Here is a 24,732-nt window from a genome sequence, read left to right as displayed (position 1 = left end):
TCTTCTAGAAGTTTTATGGTTTCAGGTCTCACATTTAAGAAATTAATCCAGGGGCGCCTGGGTGGCTCAGTCATTAAGCATCTGCCTTTGGCTCAGGTCACGATCCCGGGGTCCTGGGATCGAGCCCCACATCGGGCTCCCTGCTCCACGGGAAGCCTGCTTCTCCCTCTCCCACTCCCCCTGCTTGTGTTCCCTCTCTTCCTGTGTCTCTCTCTGTTAAATAAATAAAATCTTTAAAAAAAAAAAAGAAATTAATCCATTCTGTTTTTATGTATGCTGTAAGAAAATGGTCCAGTTTCATTCTTTTGCATATAGCTATCCAGTTTTCCCAGCACCATTTATAGAATAGACATTCTTTTCCCCATTCTGTATTCTTGCCGCCTTTGCCATAGATTACTGGATCATATAAATAATGGGTTTGTTTCTGGGCTCTCTATTTTGTTCCGTTGGTCTCTGTGTCTTTTTTTGTGCCATACCGTAGTGTTTTGATTATTACAGCTCTGTACTACATCTTGAAATTGAGATTTTGATACCTCCTACTTTGTTCTTCTTTTTCGCAGTTGCTTTGGCTAGTCAGTGTCTTTTGTGGTTCTATTCAAATTGTGGATTTATTCTAGTTCTGTGACAAATGCTGTTAATATTTTGATAGGGGTTGCATTGAATCTGTAGATTGCTGTAGGTAGTATGGACATTTTAATGACATTAATTCTTCCAATCCATTAGCATGGAATATCTTTTCATTTGTTTGTGTCATCTTAAATTTCTTTCATCAGTGTTTTATAGTTTAGAGAGTAAAGGTCTTTCACCTCCTTGGTTAAGTTTATTCCTAGGAATTTTATTATTCTTAATGCAATTGTAAATGGGATTATTTTAATTTCTCTTTCTGCTACCCCATTATCAATGTATAGTAATGCAACAGATTTCTACATGTTAATATTCTGTCCTGCAACTTTTACTGAATTCATTTATTCTGATAGTTTTTTGGTGGTGTCATTAGGGTTTTCTATGTATAGTATCATGTTATCTGTGCATAGTGAACAGTTTTACTTCTTCCTTACCAATTTGGATGCTTTTTCTTTCTTTTGCTCATCTGATTGTTGCATCTAGAGCTTCTTGTACTGTGTTTAATAAAAGTGGTAAGAGTGGATATTCTTGTCTTGTTCCTGATCGTAGAGGAAAAGCTCTCGGTTCTTCATCATTGAGTATGTTAGCTGTGGGTTTTTCATATATGTACTTTATTATGTTGAGGCATGTTCTCTCTAAAATTACTTTGTTTACACTTTATATTATGCATAGATGTTGTATTTTGTCAGATGCTTTTTCTGCATCTGTTTTGAGATGATCATGTGGTTTTTATCCTTTCTCTTATTAATGTGGTGTATCACACTGATTGATTTGCAAACCACCCTTGCATCCTTGGAATAAATTCTACTTGATTGTGTTGGGTTTTTTTAATGTATTGTTGAATGTGGTTTGCTCATATTTTATTGAGGGTTTTCGCATCTGTGTTCAACGGAAATATTGACCTGTAGTTTTCTTTCTTTTTTTTTTTTGTGGTGTCTTTGGTTTTGGTATCAGGGTAATGCTGGCCTCATTGAATAAATTTGGAAGATTTCCTTCCTCTCTTTTTTTGAATAGTTTAAGAAGAATAGGTATTAACTCTTCTGGTATAATGTTTGGTAAAATTCACCTGTGGAGGCTTCTGGTTCTGGACTTCTGTTTGTTGGGAATTTTTTGGTTACTGATTCAATTTCATTACTAATAATTGCTCTGTTCAAATTTTTTATTTCTCCCTGGTTCAGTTTTGGACGAATCTATGTTTGCAGAAATTTATCCATTTCTTCTAGCTTGTCCAATTTGTTGGCATATAATTTTTCCTAATTTTCTCTTATAAGCCTTTGTATGTCTGTGGTGGTGGTTGTTATTTTCCTTCATTTCTGATTTTATTTATTTGAGTCCTCTTTATTAATCAATCTGGCTAAAGATTTATCAGCTTTGTTGATCTTTTCAAGGAACCAGTTCCTGGTTTCCTTGATCTTCTCTATTGTTTTCTTAGCCTTTATTTTCACTTATGTCTGGTCTAATCTTTATTATTTCCTTCCTTCTGCTTGCTTTGGGTGTTCTTTTTCTAACTCTTTTAGGTGTAAAGTTAGGTTTTTTGAAATTTTTCTTGTTTCTTAGGTAGGCCTGTGTAACTATAAATTTCCCTCTTAGAACTGCTTTTGCTTCATCCCAAATATTTTGAACCATTGTGTTTTCATTTTCATTTGTCTCCATGTATTTTTTGATTTCTTCTTTGATTTCTTGGTTGACCCATTCATTAGTAGTATGTTGTTTAACTTCCATGTATTTGTGTTCTTTCCAGATTTTTTCTAGTTTCATACACTGTTGTGCTTGGAAAAGATGCTTGGTATGATTTCAGTCTTTTTAAATTTATTGAAACTTGTTTTACCACTTAATACGTGATCTGTACTGGAGAATGTTGTATGTGCACTTGAATGTGTATTGTGATGTTTTGAGATGCAGTGTTCTATATTTCTGTTAGGTTCATCTGTTCTAATATGTCATGCAAAGACATTGTTTCCTTGTTGATTTTCTTTTTTTTAAGTTTTTTTTTTTTGAGAAAGAGAGCACAAGCAGAGGGAGCAGCAGAGGGAGAGGGAGAAGCAGGCTCCATGCTGAGCAGGGAGCCCGATGTGGGGCTCCATCCCAGGACCCTGAGATCATGATCTGAGCCGAAGGCAGACGCTTAACAGACTGAGCCACCCAGGCACCCCTCCTTGTTGATTTTCTATCTAGATGATTTATCCATTGACATAAGTGGGGTGTTAAAGTCCCCTACTAATATTGTATTACTGTTCATTTCTCCCTTTATGTCTGTTAATAATTGCTTTATGTATTTGGGTGCTCCTATGTTGGATATAGAAATTTATAATTGTTATGTCCTCTTGATGGATTGATCCCTTTATTGTTATGAAATGCTTTTCTTTGTCTCTTGCTACAATCTGTGCTTTAAAGTCTGTTGTGTCTGGGGTACCTGCCTGGCTCAGTTGATAGAACATGGGACTCTTGATCTTGGGGTTGTAAGTTCAAGCCACATTTAGAGATTACTTAAAAATCTTTAAAAAAATAAAGTCTATTTTTTCTGTTAAAAGTATTGCCACCCTGGCTTTTTTTTTTTTTTCTTCCATTTTCATGGTATATGTTTTTCAGGTTTTCAGTCTGTACAAGTCTTTAAGTCTGAAGTGAGTCTCTTGTAGGCAGCATTTAGATGGGTCTTGTCTTTTTATCCATTGAGTTACCCTATTTTTTTTTTATTGGAGCAGTTTATTTATATTTAAAGTAGTTATTGATAGGTATTTGCTTATTGCCATTTTGTTAATTGTTTTCTAGTTATTTCTGTGGTTCTTCTCTGTTCCTTGCTTCATCTCTTGCTCTCATCCCTTGTGGTTTGATGGCTTTCTTTAGTGTTATGCTTGGATTCTTTTCTCTTTATTTATTTTCTGTATGTATTAATAGGTTTTTGATTTGTGGTTACCATTAGGTTCATATATAATAACTTATATGTATAGCAGTCTATATTAAGGTGGTAGTTGCTTAAATGTAAACACATTCTAAAAGCACTAAATTGGTACTTCCTCCTCCACATTTTATGTGTATGATGTCATATTTTACATCTTTTTATTTTGTGTATCCCTGAATTTTTGTAGACATAATTGATTTTATTAATGTGTTTTAACCTCCATACTTGCTTTATAAGTGCCTACTACCTTTATTATAGATTTGTTTTTAATCTGATTTTTTTTCTTTTCATGAGGGTCTTTTCTTTCCACTCAAAGAATTCCCTTTAGCATACCTTGTAAAGCTAGTGTAGTGGTGATTAATTCCTTGAACTTTTTTTGTCTGAGAAACTTCACCTTTCCTTCTATTCTCAATGATAACTTTACTAGTTTCTCCTTTTAGCATTTTGAATATATCATGCCACTTTTCTTCTGGCCTGAAAAGTTTCTGCTGAAAAATTAGCTGATAGCCTTATAGGGTTTCCCTTGTATGTAATTGCTTTCTTTTCTTTCGTTGCTTTTAAAATTCTCTGTCATTATTTTTAGCTACTTTTAGCCATATTAATCATTATGTGTCTTTGTGTACACCTCCTTGAGCTAATCTCGTTGGGGCTTCTCAGTGCTTCCTGGATCTAGATGTCTGTTTCCTTCTCCAGCTTAGGGAAGTGTTCAGCTATTAGTTTTTCAGATAGGTTTTCTGTCCCCCCCCCTTTTTTTTTCCTTTTGGGATCTCTATATTGCAGAGGTTATTATGCTTGATGGTGTCAGAGTTCCCTTAATCTAATCTCATTTTTAATTCTTTTTTCTTTTTGATGTTCAGCTTGGTTGCTCTCCATTATCCTGTCTTCCAGATTGCTGACCCATTCTTCCGCCTCCCTTAATCCTCTGTTGATTCCCTCTAGTGTGTTGTTTGTTTCAGTTATTGTGTTCTTCATTTCTTACTGGTTCTGTTTTATATTTTCTCTTTGTTGAAGTTCTCATGAGTTCATTCACTTTTTTCTCAAGTTCAGTGAGTATCTTCATGACCTTATGCCGAAGAGTTCTGTGGTGCCCTATAGCAGTGTCCCCTGGTCACCAGGATCAGGTATTCCAGCAGTGTCCCCTGTGTGGGCTGTATGTGCGCTTGTCTTGTGGCTGAGCCATGTTTGCCTTCAGCCCAGTTGGCTGCAGTAACCTGCTTTGCCTGCTGTGGGTGCACTGGGCAGGGTTTAGTCCGAGTTGTTGAGGAGCCTGTGTGAGATTGTGGTTGGCTGAGAGGTGGGCAGGGTCAGCAGTCAGGCTAGCTGTCTGCAATTAGCCTCTCTTTGGTACATTGAAAGGAAGGGCTTTCTCCCTGTAGAGCCCACAGAGGGTTTTGTTGAGGGCCAGAAGTGGCAGTCAGAGTATGTGTCAATAGTCTGCTTCTGGCTGCAGCTGCAGGCACACCATATGGCAGAGCATTCTTCCTGCACAGTCTGCTAAAAGATTTGGCTCCTGGAACTGTGGGCAAGCTGGTATGTAGGATTATCTGCCTCCTCCCCAAGGCAGGAATTTCTTTGGAATGGCACCATTCCCTGCCAGGGTGCTTGCAGGATGTGGAAGAGCAGGAGCCTCTTTGGAGGGATGCCTACCAAGGTGGGTGGGTTGGAACAGGCAGGTGACAGGGGAATGTGGGGGTAGGGCATGCAGTCCTAGCAAGTGTGGAGAGTGTTGGTGCTAGTTCCTGCAGGTGTCCAGCTATCCAGGCTAGGGGAGGGTAAGAGAAATGGCCCCCACCATCACTTTTTTCTTAGAGAAATCTCCTGAAGATCCCTGCTCCTCCAGCATATGTTCTGAGACTAGTAAATAAATATACTTCACATATACCCCAGGCACTTTTCAAACTCTGTTTCTGTGCCCGAATTATTTGTTATGCTGGCTCTTTAAGGGTAGGGACTCAGTTTCCTATTGCCTCCCACCTCTTTTGTTAAGCCCACTGATTTTTAAAGTCCCCAGAATTAAGCCCCACTGATTTTTAAAAAAATCCAGAAGTTAAACCCCATTGGTTTCCATAGCCAGATGTTACTGGGATTTGTCTTCACAGTGCAAGTCCCCAGGGCCTGAGGTGCCTGCAGTGTCTGCGGTGGGGTCTGATACTCTTGATCTCTGTGCTAATGGTATCCCTCCCATTTGTGGTTTGTCTCACCAGGGGTTTGGTTCCCAACGAGTCTCTATCTCTCCTGTCTTTTCTAGTGTGGCCTCATCTCCGCCATTAACTATGGAAAGTGTGTTCTGCCAGTCTTTGGGTCATTTTCAGAGTTAGTTGTACAGATGTGACTGTTGTCTTGGTGTGTCTGTGGGACAGGGTAAGCTGAAGATCCTCCTACTCCACCATCTTAGCCCCTCCCTAGGTTCTGTTTTTTAATTCATTCTGATAATATATCTTTTAGTTAGTGTGTTTAGAATATTTACATTTAGTGTAATTCTTAATATGTTTGGATTAAGGTCCAACATCTTGTAATTTGTTCCTTCAATGTTTTGTTCCTTTATTTCCCCCTTTTCATTCTTTTGGGTTATTGAACACTTTTTACTTTATTTTAATTCATCTATTGTGGTTTTGACTGTTATCTCTGTACAGGTTCTTTAGGGATTTCTCTAGGAATCATATATGTATGTGTGTGTGTATATATATGTATATATATATATATACATACATACACACATACATACATACAGGTATGTTTGTGTTCTGTGCCATACTATTGTTAAAATGAACTGTTGCTATTGTGAGATGAATTTTAACCGACCTATTAAAGGTTTCTTTCGAATGGCACTACTTTAGGGACATTCTAGTATTTGCTTCTATTGTTTGGGCCTTGTGGATAATGTACAGATTTAAAAACAAATCTTGTTGCTGATTTGTCCATTTCTTTCCCTGCACTTTGTTACATCTGGGTTACAGTCTAACTCATCTGATTTAATATGCATTTAAAAAAATGCCGTAACTATTAAACACCTTATTTACAGACAGATGAAATAAATTTATTCCAACCAAAAAAAAAACATACATACATGTATGTTTGTGTGTGTATATATATATATATACACACATGTACATAAAACAGTTTTACTTACAGGTGACCTTTAATAATTTCAGGTGACATGTTAAAACATTATCACTATATAGGGTCCATTTATCCTCCCACCTTTATATCATAGTTATATATTACATACACATAAACGGAAAATTCTATCAAACAGAAGTTATAGTTCTTGTTTTCAAACATCAGACATTTTAAAGCATTCAAGAATAGTTTATGATATTTGCCTATTTATTTATGTTACTCTTCCTTTATTCCTAATGCTCTAAGTTTCCTTCTGATACCATTTTGCTTCTCTTTGAAGAAATTCTTTTAGAACAAATCTGTTAGAAATGAATTCTTTTTCTTCTGAGAGTGATTTTTATTTCACCTTCATATATAAAGGGTATTTTTGCTGTATATAGAATTCTGGGGTGACAGTTCTGTTCTTTCTGCATTTTAAGTGTTCCACTTTCAATTTGAATCAGTTTGGCTTCTGACTGTCCTTCAAATTGTTGGTTCTCCATAAGTGTTATTTGTCTCTTTCTATTTTTACGAATTTTTCTTTCTGTTTAGTTTTCAGAAATTTGATTATGGTGTGTCTGAGTTTAGACCTTCTTGGATTTATCCTGTTTGAGTTTTACTGAGGACTGGGAATGATGAAGACAGGAAGATTTCTGAGGAAGAGAGAGTGTTGCATAATTTAAATTCATAAATGTGCCAGTTAAATACATTTCCATAATACTTGATTAAGAAGTTAGAATGTCATTGGTGGGAAATACAAACTATAGTAGTATTTTAACTATTGCAATTATTATGGCTTTTTAACAGGGGATTTTTTCAACCCATTCATAATATAAACATAATAGTATATTAAGGAATGTTACATATTGCTAGAGCATAGAGACAGCCCTACAAAATCCACTGGAAAATGTTCAAAAAATTCTTTAGGAATGGTTTTAGTCCTCACTTCATCTTTTAAATTTTTGCAGATTAATTTATTTGCAAATAAAACATGCACTGGGCCATATCCCCTGCTATCCAGAAAATTTTCCCATCAGTGTTTCTAATATTGTGGCCAATTTTTTTTCCTATTGGAATGTGATGTTTCCTAGAGTTTCTAGTGTCCACTTGAGTTTTCATCTGGTGCTATCGAGTCACCATTCTGATTGTGGCAGCTCTTATCCTCGGGGATTTTACAACTTGATCATCCCATGTTTCTTTTTGGAATTAGGCCAGATTTTGCGTGTCTATGATGGAATCTTTGAACTTCTCCATAGATTTATGATTTTGCTGTTTTATGTGAGGCCCTTGCATAAGGACTTTGAGTCAAAGAAATCTGTTTATAACATAAGGTATAGAAGTTCCATATATATATATATATATATATAAAGTTCCATAATTACACTATGTATACTAGTACATACATAGCATCCTAGCTTGTATGGTGTTTTTTTTAATTGTGTGTCTCTTATTTTAGGTAGTATCAAGCCATTAAATAGTTAATGTAGTCATTGTTTATTAAGGGATATCTGAGGAACTTTTTTTTTTTTTGGCAGTATTTCAAAGAAGTGAATTATCCCACAAATGACCCAGCTATTAGAATATATATATATATATATATATATATTTTTATATATTTTTTTTTTTTTTTAAGCAAGTTGCTCTATTTTAGACAGCTACAGTTAAGTCATTTGATCGGTTTGGCTTCCAGTAAGAAAATTAGTGACTGAAGTACCTATTGTATATCAAACCTGGTATTGTCACTTTTTGTGCTTACTCTAAAAACCATTTACAAGCAGTAAAGTAAGATTTGTGCCTAGAGAATTCAAAAGTTTTGTTTGGGGCTTGGACATTTCTTGATTTATGGAATGGAAACAATCATGAGATTTTCGTTCAGTGGGTTGGTTATTGGAGTAAGAGTGTCACTAGTGGATGGTAATATGAAAAGGTGAAAGTAACAGTATTTCATAATTATTCAACTAGTAGAAAACATAGAGTGGTTTTCCTTTACCAATAGGGTTTGCGACATGGCAACATTAGGTTTAAAGACCTAGTGTAGGGGAGCCTGGGTGGCCCTGTCGGTTAAGCATCTGCCTTGGCTCAGGTCATGATCCCAGGGTCCTGGGGTTGAGCCCCGCATTGGGCTCCCTGCTCAGCGGGAAGCCTGCTTCTCCTTCTCCTACTCCCCCTGCTTATGTTCCCTCTTTTGCTGTCTCTGTCAAAAAATAAAGTCTTAAAAAAAAAAAAAAAGACCTAGTGTAAGTTAGGAAGATACTTTAATCAAGGGCGATTGCTCTGAGGGAAGGATTATCTTAACTCCTCAATTAAGGCATAGGATTTAATAGGTAGTGACTCTGGTGCCATGTTGTGAAGTTAATATCCCCAGAACACAGCATAACTTTTTCACATTTTAAAAAGAAAGATTTTAAAAAGAAAGACTTATGATTACCTAGGAAGACTCCATCTAGATTAATGGCTCTCTTCCAATTAACCTATCAGTCTCTGTGGATTCTTTTGCCCAGAGGAATCTAGGAGCTCAGTTTTTTTTTTTTCTTCTCCCATTTTTTTGGGGCGGGTAAGGGGGGAGAACTTATTGAATCATACACAGTATAGTTTTTTTGATGTCTATATCACCTATCATCTAATCGTATGTAGGAGCCTTAGTGTAGTCTATTTGGAAACAGATCCTGTGTATTATATTTGTAGATGTTGTGTTACAGAGCATAAAGAAGTATTTTTCAGATAGTGGTCCCAATATTTACAAGTTGGGACCTGGGTTTGTTAGAGGTTCTTAGCCCTTGAGTTGTTCTGTTAAGCCAAGATAAACTTTATGTCTCTAAAGTCTTTTTACAATTTTCTCTAGACTTTCAAATTTGTTTTTTTTGTTATTATTTTCTTTGACCATCTGTTACAATCAATTATCTTTACTGTAAGACAAATATGTCTTGTTTTTAATTTTTTTTTTTAAGATTTTATTTATTTGTTTGACAGACACAGCGAGAGAGGGAACACAAGCAGGGGGAGTGGGAGAGGGAGGAGCAGGTTTCCCGCGGAGCAGGGAGCCCGATGCGGGGCTCAATCCCAGGACCCTGGGATCATGACCTGAGCCAAAGGCGGACACTTAATGACTGATCCACCCAGCAGGCACCCTAATTTTTTTTTTCTTTTTTTTGTTACTCATTACAGGTCAATTTGCCCCCTCTTCCCCCTCCCAATTTTGTTTTTGTTTTTGTTTTCTTTTTGGTGAGGGGGCTTTAAATAACTTCAAAATTTTATTCTGAAGGATCTGGTGTTTCATACTAGTGGGGTTAATGGGAGATATGATGGCTCCCATATGAATAAGAAATCTGTATTATTATCCATCTATAATTTTAAGTAATTCTCCTTGGAAGTTTAGAGAAAGGGCAGGGCATTGTTGGATGCTAATGTCTTCCTTGGAGCAGCATCTTGAACAGATGTTGGATAGTTGTCCTTTTGTGTTTTAGCCAGTATGGGACAGTTGTAACCTTAATGACCCCTTTGCTTATCGTTTTTTCAAGTACCTTTTTCTAAATCTCTCAAATCTTAGAAGATAAGTCTTTTAGTTGTGTTATCTGGAGAGCCAGAAATTGTATTTCCAGATTTTTTTAATTCTTAAAGCTCTCTGGAAATGTCATATATTGAGTATTTTCTAAATTGGCAGTTTTACATTTTGATTCTGTTTGAATCTTCTTATTCAGGTTTGAACTAGTACAGTAGAATCTAACAATCTTGCATTCTATAGCAAATTTGTCTTCCTATAGTTGATGAAATCCTTAATTATAGCCCTTAGCTTGGATCCATACCAGAGTTTTAATTTAACGTCTATAGACCTGGCTTCTGGCCTAGTAATTTTACAGTGTGACTTTACTTTTTGAGAAAGCCCTGAAGAAAGGATGGCTCATATAGAAGGTAAGGTAAAACTAAGAGAAAAATTCAAAGATAGTAAATTTCAGAAGGTTAAAGTCTTTGAGAGAGATTATTTTAAAATTATGATTTTGTTTTGAGGTCTCTGAATAGTAGGTGAAGAAAGAAGCTAACTATTGAATGTTTCATATTTTGTCTCCTAATTTTTTGAGCTCCTCTTAAACACATTATTTATTGATTTTAACATATCAAAAATTTCCCATAATGGCTGGTGTTCTAAGTTATATTTTTTTAACCATTTACTAAAGAAGTGCAAGAATTAGGATTATAGTACTTCATATAAGACGTAGTTCCTCCAAAAGAAGGACACTTTTACATACCATGACACATAGAGACCACTTTGGCTGGTCAATAAGTATGTGTTGTAAATGGTATCTCAGGTCACCTGACCAAAGCAGAGGATAAAAAGGATCTCACAGTTAGCAGCTCACAATCATGGACCACAGAGTACGGACTAATAAAGTGACCTTTTTCACAAATAACAAGATAAGGGAGTGATCTCATGAAGAGCACAATTTTTATATAATATAAAATGTATTCACTTGATTTGTACTTTTTTCTCCACCATAAATTCAGGGTATTTTAAATACACTCTGATTATGTCTGCAAATCATTTATATATGCTCTAATTTTTTTGATATTATAAATTCACTTTCAAGCTTGTGCCATCCTGAGAAGCAAAACCACAAGTGTTTTAACATGTTTTTTCTGCGCAGTGAACAATCCTGTAACAAATGTAGTTTAAGAAGCATATCTATGTTAACATGAAACTAAAATAGTAAGACGATATACTGGCTTTGTTTTGAGTCTTGATTTTAATTTTATAGGTATTCCTTTAGAAATGAGTTGCACAATTGAGAAGGCACTTGCTGATGCTAAAGCTCTTGTTGAAAGATTGAGAGATCATGACGATGCAGCAGAATCTCTGATTGAGCAAACCACAGCTCTCAATAAGCGAGTAGAAGCGATGAAGCAGGTTTGATTTTTCTTTCTTGTTGATTCCATTTTGAAAAAAGCAGACATTTATGTATTGCTTGAATCATAAACTTCTTAATTAATAGTTATTTTTTTAATGTTCTATAAAACTTAAAAGTAGTTTGACTTGTAGGTTTTAATTTTACTTTAGACTATCCTATAATTTTGTTATGTCCAGGTAATATATATATATGTATGTATATTCTAAAAACTGTATATTTGACTACTTGTTTTTCTGACAAAGTTGCACATTGGAGTTTAGAAAATATATGAATATATTAGGTTCAGAGATATTTGACAAAGACCAAATAATATCTTTTACTAATAGTGACATATTTTGCTCTGTCTCATATTTTTATAATGTAGAAATGTTTATATTTTTCTTTATAAAAGTACTTAGGTGATGTTATTTAACAACAAAGTAGTTTTTGAAAATGATGTAAAGCAATATCTGGTTTATACTGTACTTCCTACCTTAATTTTCACTTAATGCTACCAGTTAAAGAAGAAATGAAAAGGGCTTCACTTCTTATTATCCTTATAATATATGTAAGAATTTTCTTAAAAAAGAACTTGCATAAAAGAACTTTCCAGTGGTCTATGGAGTTTAGCTACCATTTTAAAAGCCTCCTTATGACAAAATTTTCAACTCAAAGAGAATTATACAATTTCTTATATTATGATGGAAATCAGTTGGGGGAAATGTATATTTATAGCCTACTCCTGTGAAACTTACCCATCTTGTAAAAGGAAGCAACCCTGGGATACTGCTTTTAACAAAGCTACTGGAAATAATGGAGCAAGTTTACTTGTTTTGTTGCCCTAAACAGATTACATATCTCCCTAACTGTCCAGCTTGACTCATGCATTCCAAGGAACATATATCTGGTATTGAGTTGTAAAAACAAAAGAGTTTGACAAAGAACCAGAAATGTTATAATGAATACATTACCAAGCGGCACATCAAAATGCCTTGAAAATGAAGGAGTTCAGTTTTAAAGTTAGACTCACATTTATTTATAGTTTTTTTCATTTCTTTTGTACATGTTCTTTTTTACTATTGTTATTGAGCTATAATTCACAATACCCATAAAATTAACCCTTTTGAAGGGCATAGTTCATTGGATTTTAGTACATTCACAGGTTGTGCAGCCATACTCACTAATTCTGGTACAGTCTCATCACCCCAAGAGCTTGCTTCCACTAACAGCTGTTCCCTAGTTCTCCCTTCCCTCAGCCCCTAGCAACTAATCTTTCTGTCTCTGTGGATTTGTCTCTTTGGGACATTTCATATGAATGGAATCATACAATATGTGGCTTTTTGTAACTGGTTTTTTAATGTAATGTTTTTGAGGTTCATCCATGTTGTAGCATAAGTTTTTTATTCCTTTTTATTGCTGAATAATATTCCATCATAAGGATATAGTGCATTGTGTCTATACATCAGTTGATAGACGTTTGGATTGTTTCTTTTTGGAGGCTATTATAAATAATACTGCTATGAATATTAGTGTACAAGTTTCTGTGTAGACATATTTTTTCCGTTATCTTGGGTATATACCTGGGGGTAGAATGAATGGGTCATATAATAGCTCTGTGTTTAACTTTTTGAGGATCTGCCAGACTGTTTTCCAAAGCAGCTATACCATTTTACATTTCAATCAACAGTACAGTTTCCCCACATTCTCTCCAACACTTGTTATTTGACTTTTTGATTAAGATCATCCTAGGGGCACCTGAGTGGCTCAGTCGTTAAGCGTCTGCCTTCAGCTTGGGTCATGATCCCAGGGTCCTGGGATTGAGCCCCGCATCAGGCTCCCTGCTCCGCAGGAGGCCTGCTTCTCCCTCTCCCACTCCCCCTGCTTGTGTTTCCTCTCTCACTGTGTCTCTGTCAAATAAATAAAATCTTAAGAAAAAAAAAAAGATCCTAGTAGTTGTGAAGTGGTACCTTACTGTTGTATTGAATTGCATTTCCCTAATGACTAGTAATATTAAACATCTCTTTATGTGCTTATTGGCCATTTGTATACCTTCTCTAGAGAAATGTCTCTTTAGATCCCTTGCCCACTTTTTTCCAGCTCTATTGAGATAGAATTGACGTATAACATTATGTAAGCTTAAGGTATGCAAGATGGTTTGATTTGATACACATATATATTGCAAAATGATTATCACAGTAAAGTTAGTTAATACCTGCATCACCGCACGTAATTACCATGTGTGTGTGATGAAAACATTTAAGATCTACTCTTATTAACTTCTAAGCATATAACACAATCTTATTAACTATAGTCACCATGCTGTACATTAGATTCCCCAAAACTTACTCATTTTGTTTGCCCATTTTTTAATGTATTATTGTTAAATTAGGATTATTATTTTTATTGTTATTGAGAGTTGTAAGAATTATTTATGTATTCTGGATATTAGACCCTTATCAGATATATATCTGAGATATATACTTTCACATATTTTCTCCCCACATGTTCTTTTTTGATCTTTTCATTAGTATCAGGAAGAAATTCAAGAACTTAATGAAGTTGCAAGGCATCGGCCACGGTCCACATTAGTTATGGGAATTCAGCAAGAAAACAGACAAATCAGAGAACTGCAACAAGAGAACAAAGGTAAGATATATAATCTTAAAACACAAAGGAGTTTGACAACTAAAGTTAAGAACCAGGAAATTAATGAATTATGTTACTAAGTGGCTCATCAGAATGCTTTGAGAATAAAGGAGTGGGCTTTAAAGTTAGATTCACATTTATTTAAAAAAAATAATTTTTCATTTCTTTTGCACATGCTCTTTTATTACTATTATTGAGATGTATTTCACGTACCATAAAATATACCCTTTTGAAGGGCATAGTTCATTGGATTTTAGTTAAAATTGAATTTAGTTAAAATTAAAAGAGCTGTAATATACAATTGGACTCTTAATATTTTCAAAAATGGGGAAATGGCCAACTGAATTTCCTTTTTGGTATTCTCATTTCTGATCCATATGCCCAAATCATATGTATTAGTCATTATCCTTTCCTACATATGAATGTCTACCTTGCATGGAGCCATCCTAGATTCTTACCCTCAATATCCAGTTTGTGCCATTGTTGTTACCTATGAAGTAACTCACTTTCCTTCTCTGCAGAACCACTGCTTTGGTTTCTTGCTTTGGTGTTCATAGTCTCTTACCTCATCTGTCCTAATTGGCCCCTGTGATTTTAGTCTCTTTCCCCCGCTTCAGTCTGTCTCCAAAACAAGCATCAGATTCATTTTTCAAAGATGTATCTAATCATGTTATTTTTTTGCTTTAGAACCTTCATTGTATACTTATTTCCTTATCCAGAGCTTTCAAACTCAACTCAAGGCCTTTTTCTCTGTCTTCTTCCCATACCTCTCTTCTCCATGAAACCTTTGTTCTTGCTGTCCTGAACTAGTTCCTGAACACAACATCCGCTTTCACGCCTCCCTGTGTAGAATGCCCTTTCCTTTATTTTTCAACTTAAGGAATGCAAGTTCATCTCAATAATGTGAAACTTTCACCAGTTTCTCCCCATAGACTTTGTTTATATATATTTGGGTAGAGCTCTACTCTGTACTTTACACATTGTATTATAATTATTTATGCATTTGCTTTCTCCACTAGACTCAGCTCCATGGCCTTTTTGGTATTCCTAATACAGAGCATTATCTGGTACTTAATTATTATTCAGTAAATGTTTGTTGAAATGATTCTTTAAAACTGAGTTTTAAATGGTCATTTAAAAAACTAATAAAGGACTCCATTTGGTGTGCTTGCTTTCTTTATGTCAAGGTTTTTACACATTTTCTTTTCGAAACACCTTTTTTTGTGGTAAATACAGTGGGGAAGAGAATATTTTGTACATCTTTAACTCAAGTTTGAGTAAAATATACTGTTATTCTTGTGATTCTTCATAGAATTGCGTACATCTCTGGAAGAACATCAATCTGCCTTGGAACTTATAATGAGCAAGTATCGAGAGCAAATGTTTAGACTGCTGATGGCTAGCAAAAAAGATGATCCGGGCATAATAACGAAGTTAAAAGAACAGCACTCCAAGGTAATCCATTTTATAAATATAACTTAAAATGAAAAAGAAGCACAATTGGTTAACTTGTGTTGAGATTTTTTTTTTTTAAATCACAGGTATCTAACATGATATTGACTGTTTCATCTTTCTGACATTTTATGCTTTTCCTTATTTTTGTCATTTCTTGTTACATATTTTGTTTGATTTACTCTCTTAACTCCTATTGTTCCCTAGTAGCTTTAACATATTTTTAAAAATAAACTTTATTTCGGAAGTAAAGGTAAGTATATTCAATTCAAAATTATTTTATAAGGTTATCTGCTTTTAAGAAATATTTCTTCTAATTTGTGTGTTGACGTTTGTTGCAAAAACAAAAACTGAAATGCTGAAAAACGTTTTCAGAAATCTGAAACCAGCTAAACGTAGAGTTGTTTTCCTTAAGACTGTTTTCTGAATGAGGCTAATTAATTCAGACTGTAAACAATACTGATTATGATGGGAAAACCATAGGGGGCAGGGAGGAAAAGTGCCAGCATATTAAGATTTGACCCCACCCCCACTCTCCAATCACATATCACTTAACACCATTTTTAGAGACAGAGCTGAACTGGTTAGAAATTAGTGTTTTTCCCTCTGTTCATTTTACTTATTGACATCCCTGTGTCTGTTTTCTTTGTGTATGTCCCTGTGTTCATTAGCAACTGCTATGAAGACAAGTATAATAATCCTTTCCTATTTACATTTTAAGCTGAATTTTAACTGCTGATGTGAATAAAAATATTACAGTATTGTGATTTCTAGCTATTACCTGTGTTGGATAATGGTGAGCTAACTATTATTAGTTAAAACTAACATTATTTAAGAAATACTGTTTTAAGACATGTTTTTATGTCTTTCAATTACTGAAACACATTTTAGAGTCCTTAAAATAATTCTTCCATCTTGGTGCTTGTAGGTATTTTTAAATTATTAATTATTCTATTAAAATGAAATACCTAGTAAATAGATCTTTGTGTGACAAGTTTGCATATTAAGAGAATTAGTAATAGATACCTCTTCTGTCAATTGTATAATAAATTAATAAATATGGGTTAATGTTATCTAATTATATTATTCATCTTCTAACCAAAAGGAATAACCTTGGATATTTAAGTGGCAATCTTTTGAATATAGAGTTATCTATCATTAATGAGATCATTATAAAAACACATAAATTTAATGTATAACTTGAGTGTTTGTTTTAAAGGTACAAAGATGAATTGACTTAAATTAAATTCTTGGTAAAATATAATCTTGAGAAATTCCAAAAGGCCGTTATGTTTAAAACCTAAGAAATAAATTTGTTAAGATCTAAAGAGGTTGCTCTACCAAAAAATGTTTAGCATAAGATACTGCAGGTTGCTAGTTCCATCTGGTAGCAGCTGTGCCAAAAGCAAATATTTTCTAGAACACATTAGATTTTACCATTCACTAGCACAGTGTAATTAATTAACAGAGTTAAACATTTCTTAAGATAGCTGTAAACCATCCTTTATTATGTAGATTGAATTCATCTAAGTGCTGATCCTCCCATAAAATGACTGTTCAGTTACTTGTTAATTCCAACTAATACATATTAATGTTTGTGATTTTGATTTTTCCCAAAAAGGAGACACTTCAACTCAATTAAACAAACATTTATTAACACTTGCACTGGCTTAGTTATTATTAATAATAAAATGAATAAATAATAAGTTCATTACTCTGCCATAAGAGCTTATAGTGTAAAGGGAGATACAAACATATAAGGTAGGATGTGATGAATCCTAAAATAGAGATATGATTTAATAGAGGAATACTAGTGGAAGCAAGATTAGTTCTCCTGAGGAGAATCTGGGAACGTGTCAAGAAAGAAAGACAAATCCATCTAAATCTAGCCTTGAATTAATTATTGGGGGAGGGGGGATGGGTCAACAAGTAGAAGTGGGTGAGCAGAGAAACTTGTATGATAAAGGTGGAAAAATACGAGATTCCAGGACGTGTTTAGGTATTGACACTCTGATGAGCCTAAACACAAAAAAATTTTATAACACATTTAGGGGTAACAAGCAGAGTTACACATAACAGCATTTTGGCATAAGAGATCATTTTGAGACCACTGTAGTACAGAATTTCACCCTCACTTAGAAGTTTTTGAGTACAGATTAAAAAATCAATAAAAAGTTTGAGAAGAACTCATTTTTGTCCAAATACTAATTTTTACATTATTTTTGAACAGATGCCTTTTTGGAAATCTTAAAAAAACAAACATTTCAAACAGTTGGCTAACACGCATGAACTAACACTCATTCAGTTTTTAAATTACGGATGATATCCGTATTAACATTATAATGACTCTATACTACAGATTGACATGGTACATCGTAACAGCTCCGAAGGATTCTTCCTTGATGCATCTCGACACATCTTTGAAGCATCTCAACATGGACTGGAGAGGAGGCACTTGGAAGCAAATCAGAATGTACACTAAATAAAACAGTCAACTTTTGGGGTGTGGATGGAAGGGGGGGAGGTCCATTTAAAACATTCTTTGACATTGAATTTTCCTGCCAGTTTAAATCAGCAAATAAGTGAAATTGCTTTAAAAAAATATGCTGTGCTTTTGATAGCCATGCAAAAATATTCAGTGTAGAAACTTTAAATCTGTCATTAATTCTCTGTGTATTGTATCATACACAGCCTGTTAGATAATTGCAGGCTTTAAAGGTTGTTCAAGCCAGGTATTCATTTGGTTGCTACAAAATTTTATAAACAGCTTTCATCTTTGTGGACATCAAAGTGTTTTCTTGGAAGTCATTTTAATCTGATTTCATAAAAATTTTGTTTGAACTATTAAAGGAACAGTTTTAATTCAGATTTTTGATAGTTTGTAGTTCTTTAGTTTGAGTTCTCAACAACCTAAAAGTGCTTTGTTTAGGTTTTATACTATATGTATATATGCTATATTGTCATTATTATTATTATTATTATTATTATTATTATTGTGGCAGGTCTTTATTGAGCAAATTTTAAATAACCCTAAACAAAAGTTAAAAATGAAAGGCATTTCAAGAAAGTTCAAGGATTATATTATTGACACTTCTTGCCTTTCAGACAGTTTTGAAAGCACAGCTCTTGGGCCTCTTGTGTTCATTAAAAGACCTGTGATACTTTCCTAAAGATTTTATTGTAATAAATGAACCATCCATGAACTGGGTCTATAAAAATACTATTCTGTTTGAAGTCTTGGGGTGTTTTTTTCCTCATGATTTAATTGGAACAGACTGTCCTGAAAAAATCAGTAGAATCTCATTTTCTTCCATTTTAAAAGCAAAGAATTACTTGCTTCCTGTACAGCCTTTTACCCTAAAAGGACACTAAATGATAAACTGAAGAAAATGTTCGTATTCAGGATTTTTACTTATCATCCTCAGTCTTTTGCTGCAGTTGTCTGTACTTAACTTGCTTTTAAACATTATGCTCCCTTTCCAGAGGGAAGGATATTAATCATTTTTAAAATATTATTTCAGAATATGACCGATGTTTGTCTTGATATTATTCTTGCTACCATAATCTAATCCAGGACTGTCCACTAGGACTTCCTGAAATGATGGAAATGTTATCTGTGCTGTTCAGCACCATGTGGCTATTGAGCATTTCAAGTGTCAATAGTGCAACTCGGACTGAATTAACTTTTTAAAAGGTGTTTAATTTTAATTGATATTTATATAGCATCATATTGGATAGTGTAGATTAGTCCTGTTTTGCCTTTCTGCATGCTAGCATTGTATAGGTGTCCCCATTAAAATAACCTAAGGACCTGCATTTTTGTTGGTTAGAACATACTAAATGTGTGGTTTGCTAAAGATACTATTTGTTCTCCGTATTTCTTCCACAGTTTACTAGTTCTGTGGGTTTTGGAGGTCCTCTCCAAATCCTTTTTACAAATCAGATATATACAGTTATTTAAGAGACAGGGTTATTGGGGAAGTTTTTAGCTTTGAAGTTCGACCTTAATATAATAAAATCACCCTCAACTGCCAGTGAATAATGGTCTTAGAAGCTGTTTGTTGAAAAAATTATTATTCTCAAGTTTCTGTTGATTTTTAAACCTCGTGTCTGTCTCTTTCACTTGACTCTAAGCTCCTTGAAATCAGGGAACATGTCTTGATAGGTTTCATATTCCTATTGCCTAGCAGGTGCATAGATATCATGTAGGTGTGCAAAACAATAATAGCATGAGATTGGAAGAAATTTATGCTACCTGCTGCACCAAATAAATGTGGCTATTTTATACCTAAGTGATACTTTGAACAGTTTGCAAAGAAGGACATTTAATATTTTAATACTCAAAAGCAGATGTCTGTTCACTTTATTCAATATTTATTATCCATTATGTACCAGGCACAGGCAAATATAAACAAGATACAGTTCCTGCTCTCAAAGAAGATTATAATCTGGAAAAGTTTCTAGGTTGGATTGAGATCAGTTTTTAGGCATGGATAATACAGAAAAGATTTGTAAATCATGAAGATGTTAGGGGTAAAGAGATCGAATGTGTCAGTAATTTTTGTCTTCCACATTACTTTGATTAGTAGTATATGTAGGTATAAAAAAGGAAAAGGTGTTGATCATTTGTGGTGAGAGGAATATGAAATATGAGTACTCTTCTTGCTAGTGGGTTTAGTTATATTGTGCTGCTTATCCTTACTTGTAGCCCTAACAGAAATCGGATTTCAAAAGCACATTCATGGTCAGTCAACTTTCTTGTAAATATGTTTGATATAGTACCTTCATGTTAAATGGCAATGTAAGAATATTATATTCATACTAAGTGGCAATGCAGATTTTTTTTAAAAAGGAGAGGATCCAAAAATAAAAATAAAGTATTTCACTGATTTGCAACTCCCATCTCTTTTTTTCAGGAATTACAAGCACATGTTGATCAGATAACGGAAATGGCAGCAGTAATGAGGAAAGCCATTGAAATTGATGAACAACAGGGTTGCAAGGAACAGGAGCGGATATTTCAACTTGAAGTAAGTTTTAAATTGCAAATGTGGGTGAAAACTGTCCATACAAAGATTTATGCCAGAAAATACATCCTATTTAAAAATATATGTATACATTTCTCTGGAAAACTGGCAATGTTCTCTTTCTTAATCTGGATACTGGTTATACAGGTATATAATGCAAGACCATTTCCATAGTAATAGAAGAGTCTAGGATCAGTAGTAACTTATAGCGATATTTGAGAAAATTGATGTTTTGATCCCATGTTGCTTTCTGTTATTGGGTGAATATGCTTTTTAATTTAGTAATTTAAAAAATTCCTTCATTCTGTTGGAGATCATGATGATGCAGGGAAAATTTTTTTAATCCACAAATATTCTTTGGGCACTCGTATTTTTCTGGGGAATGTCAAAGCTTTTCTGTCCTTTATTTTGTGGTAGCAAAGGCATAAATCATTGTTGAATAATTCAAATCAGTAGAATAGACTTTTATACTTTAAAAGCTTCATTTTGAAATCATGGTGGAGATATTATTGATTATAAAGGGCCAAAAGTGATTTCTGTCTCTAAGCATTCTTTAAAACAGGGGTAAGCAAACTTTTTCAGTAAAGGACAAGATAGAAAATATTTTAGGCTTTGCAAACCAGACATTCTCTGTTGCAGCTACTCAACTCTGCCGTTGTAACACAAAGCAGCCATATACACAAAAAAGATTGTATATTCCTATAAAGTTTAATTTACAAACAACAGACCTCAAGCCAGGTTGTATGTAGTTTGCTGATCCCTGCTTTGTACCATTGAAACTTGGAAAGTAAGACTGAAGACAAAGTGGTTGAGAATTTTAAAAGTTATTTTTAAATGTCTGCTAATTTCTTACAGTAACTAATCTAGGAAAAAAAGTTGTTTATCAGTGCTAGATCTGGTCACTTCCCTTGAAAAATATCACAATTCACTCAGTCAGCCCTGCTGCTTTCAAATTCCAGTGAAGAAAACAAACCAAACCAGATGGCTTGTCCTGCATTCCACGCTCTCATGGAAAGGAGTAAAACTACTAAAGTACAAAGAGGTTCTAGTCCCAGGGTATTATTCACAGGCTTTGTTGAGTTTATAGAACTATAAATCTAGGTGTTATTTTTTTCATCTATACTGTGAGTGTAAAATAAGGCAGTTTCTGAGCTTCCATCTATAGTCACAGCTGCATAAATAAGGCTTTGCACTGGTGGAAAACACTGAGCACAATTTCTATCTCTTTAAAAAACAGTATTCTTGGGGCGCCTGGGTGGCTCAGTCGTTAAGCGTCTGCCTTCGGCTCAGGTCATGGTCCCAGGGTCCTGGGATCGAGCCCCGCATCGGGCTCCCTGCTCCGCGGGGGAAGCCTGCTTCTCCCTCTCCCACTCCCCCTGCTTGTGTTCCCTCTCTCGCTCTGTCTCTCTCTGTCAAATAAATAAATAAAATCTTTAAAAAAAAAAGTATTCTCTGGATTCAAGTTGTCAGCTTCAACTGCATCTGTCATTTAGTATATGTCTGCCAATGATAGAACTTTCTTTTTTGTTGTTGTTTTGTTTTTGAATAATAGAACCTTCTGTCATAGCTTCATATGTTTGGCTTAAGATACGTTTGTATTCTTGGAGCTATCTTGCTGACTACATCTTTGTTTTCTCCCTCTTTTAGCAAGAAAACAAAGGCTTGAGAGAGATCCTTCAAATAACTCGAGAATCATTTCTGAACCTTAGGAAGGATGAAATGTCTGAAAGTTCATCTTTGTCAGCATTAGTGACCAATAGTGATCTGAGTCTGAGGAAGAGCTGAAGAGCCTGTAAGTCTGTGAGCTTCTTATAAGGCTCCAAATGGTGACTGGGACTGGCCTACTAAAGTGAATGAATTAACAGAAAAATCTGTCTCAAGCTACCCTTTACTTTATTTTTTTCTATAGTATGTACAGTGCACTGGCAATGACATTCTTGAGATAGCAACGAAAAAATGTGTAGTTAATGGTCATAGACTTTATTCCAAAATAAAATTTAAAATAGAAACTTTGTTAATTGATGAACAAACTGAAGATTTTCTGAGTGCTGAACTGTCAAGAGCTTTCAGCAGTGCAGTTGGCATTCTGGATGATACTTGGGTAAGTGTAAATATCCCCAGTAAATGCTTGGGAATTCATAAAATTATCCACATTTTGCCACAGTTTTGTGAATGGAAGATTGTCATACTAAATTTTATTTCTCCTCCCTGTATGGAGTCAGAGTTAACAAATAGCTTTATGTACCATGAGACTTCAGCTTTAATGATTGCCTGTCTACCTTCCCATAAATGTAAATTTTTATCAAAGAAAATTCAGTTAGCAAGGCTGTAGGAATGTTTTATATATGCACCATAAACAAAAGAGGTAATTTAATTTTAGCTTATTTACCATAATTAAAATATCAGCTAACAATTGTCCATAAGTTCCTTAAGTATATGAAATATCATTTCAGGAATGAAAGAGAAAGAATATTACTTTCTAAGAAAGAAGATCTTATAAGAGACATATTAGTAGGTTAAACTACTCCTTTGAAAGATTAAGTTTTGGTTCTAAATCAATGAAGATGAGATTTTTCTCTTCTCTGGTTGATCTTTAAGTATATTATGTAGCTCTTTTAGCTAACAGTTGAAATGTTTGATATAGCAAGCTAGGTATGGTAATTTCAAAGTAAATTGAAAATTGCTCTGCCTCTTTGAACCCTTTTTTAAAAGTGTTCTTAAAAGATACAGAAAGTAAGTTAAAATTTCAAAAAAAAATTGTTTTCTGGATCTATGCTTAAGCTCTATTTGGTCCTCATAACCTATAAGATTTTTCTTGTAACCTTTCAGTCCATAGGGGGACTGGGGGGTAGGAAATCTATAGATTTATAAGTATTTGTTTTATTTTTTACAAAATAATATCCAGTATTTAAATTTTTAAAAGCCACTAGAAATAGAAATGTACTTTAACATCAATTGAAATCTAAATTTGTCTTATTTTGTGACTATAGAATAAAAGGATAAAAAAAATCACATGATTAAATATTTATATTAAAATTAGCACAGTAGCAAATTCTACTTTTGGGTATGTAATTTGTTAAAGAAATATTCACATGGTGATTTTTGTGTATAATTTCATATATTGGTAAAATTCAAAACTACTTTTCACTTTGAAATTTTTCTATCTTAAGTTTGGAGTAAGTGGGGTCGATGGGGCTGACTGAAAAGGGCTAATGGCCCAAACACTGAATAGATTTCATTTCTCAGAGGCCTTAATTGATATTTTATAAATGACAATTTTTATTTTTAAACTTTTCTATTGGTTTTGGGGGAATTATCTATTAATTTGGTGGCACATTCATTCATATAGTTTTTATCCCAAGTCAGAATTAAAATAAGCTACACAGTTGAGATTAAGTCTGAGGCAATTCATTGAGGCAGCTCTATTACAGAATGTTACTTGATAATTATTTTTATAAACAAGTTAATTTATTCTTGGTCTTCTTACTTGGATATAATTTTAAGATCTTGGTGTTTAAAGATATTTACTTTGTTATATAGCAACATCCATACTTTTTTTTTTTTTAAAGCAAAACCTTAAATTTATGTCTGAGAGTGTGTACTGCATAGGAGCCTATTTTATCAATAAAGATGAATGGTTGAAATTGATATGGTCTCCAAGTTAATTTGAGAACAGTGCTTACATTTATTAATAGTTTTTTTTATGGCATCTTCTCTCTTACCACAAAACTAGTACTTAGGAACAACTTCTATCTGTATTTCTTAGGAATTGGCCAGCAACTTATTCCTGATCCTGTAAGCCTTTTTATTATATGTGGTGGGTTTAAGAGTGTCCCTGCAAAGGTGCGTCCAGGTTCTAACCTCCTGTATCTGTGAATGTGACCATATTTTAAGTTTTTGCAGATTTAAGGATCTTGGAATAAGATCATCCTGGATTTAGGATGGGCCCTATATCCATTGACCAGTGTTTTTAGAGAATGATATTTGAAACAGAGGCATGAGGGAGAAGGCCATGTGAAGACAGAGGCAGAGAGTTATGCAAGCCTCGGGGCCCTACGATGCCACCAGAAGCCAGGAGAAGGGTATGGAATGCATTGTCCCTCAG

The 24,732-nt window shown here is 34.3% G+C and overlaps 1 protein-coding gene across 2 annotated transcripts in view; it reads left to right on the top strand.

The window, feature by feature from the left end:
- The window catches only part of FGFR1OP2 (FGFR1 oncogene partner 2), a 33,771-nt gene extending 9,496 nt beyond the window's left edge, over positions 1–24,275 (top strand). The window contains exons 2-7 of one of the 2 annotated variants that reach the window (XM_025879847.2): positions 11,374–11,522; positions 14,031–14,148; positions 15,461–15,603; positions 17,960–18,073; positions 20,517–20,630; positions 22,275–24,275. In XM_025879847.2, the coding sequence (XP_025735632.1) occupies positions 11,388–11,522; positions 14,031–14,148; positions 15,461–15,603; positions 17,960–18,073; positions 20,517–20,630; positions 22,275–22,412 (762 nt within the window). In that variant the 5' untranslated portion in view covers positions 11,374–11,387 and the 3' untranslated portion in view covers positions 22,413–24,275. The remainder of the gene's footprint in view (positions 1–11,373; positions 11,523–14,030; positions 14,149–15,460; positions 15,604–17,959; positions 18,074–20,516; positions 20,631–22,274) is intronic. The other variant, XM_025879848.2, reaches the window with a different exon arrangement.
- Positions 24,276–24,732: the final 457 nt, after the last annotated feature.

The sequence above is a fragment of the Callorhinus ursinus genome, unplaced genomic scaffold, assembly GCF_003265705.2.
Source record: "Callorhinus ursinus isolate GAN/ISIS: 27379988/994484 unplaced genomic scaffold, GSC_fseal_2.0 scaffold27, whole genome shotgun sequence".
Taxonomy (NCBI): Eukaryota; Metazoa; Chordata; class Mammalia; order Carnivora; family Otariidae; genus Callorhinus; species Callorhinus ursinus.
This window is presented reverse-complemented; position numbering and strand designations above follow the sequence as displayed.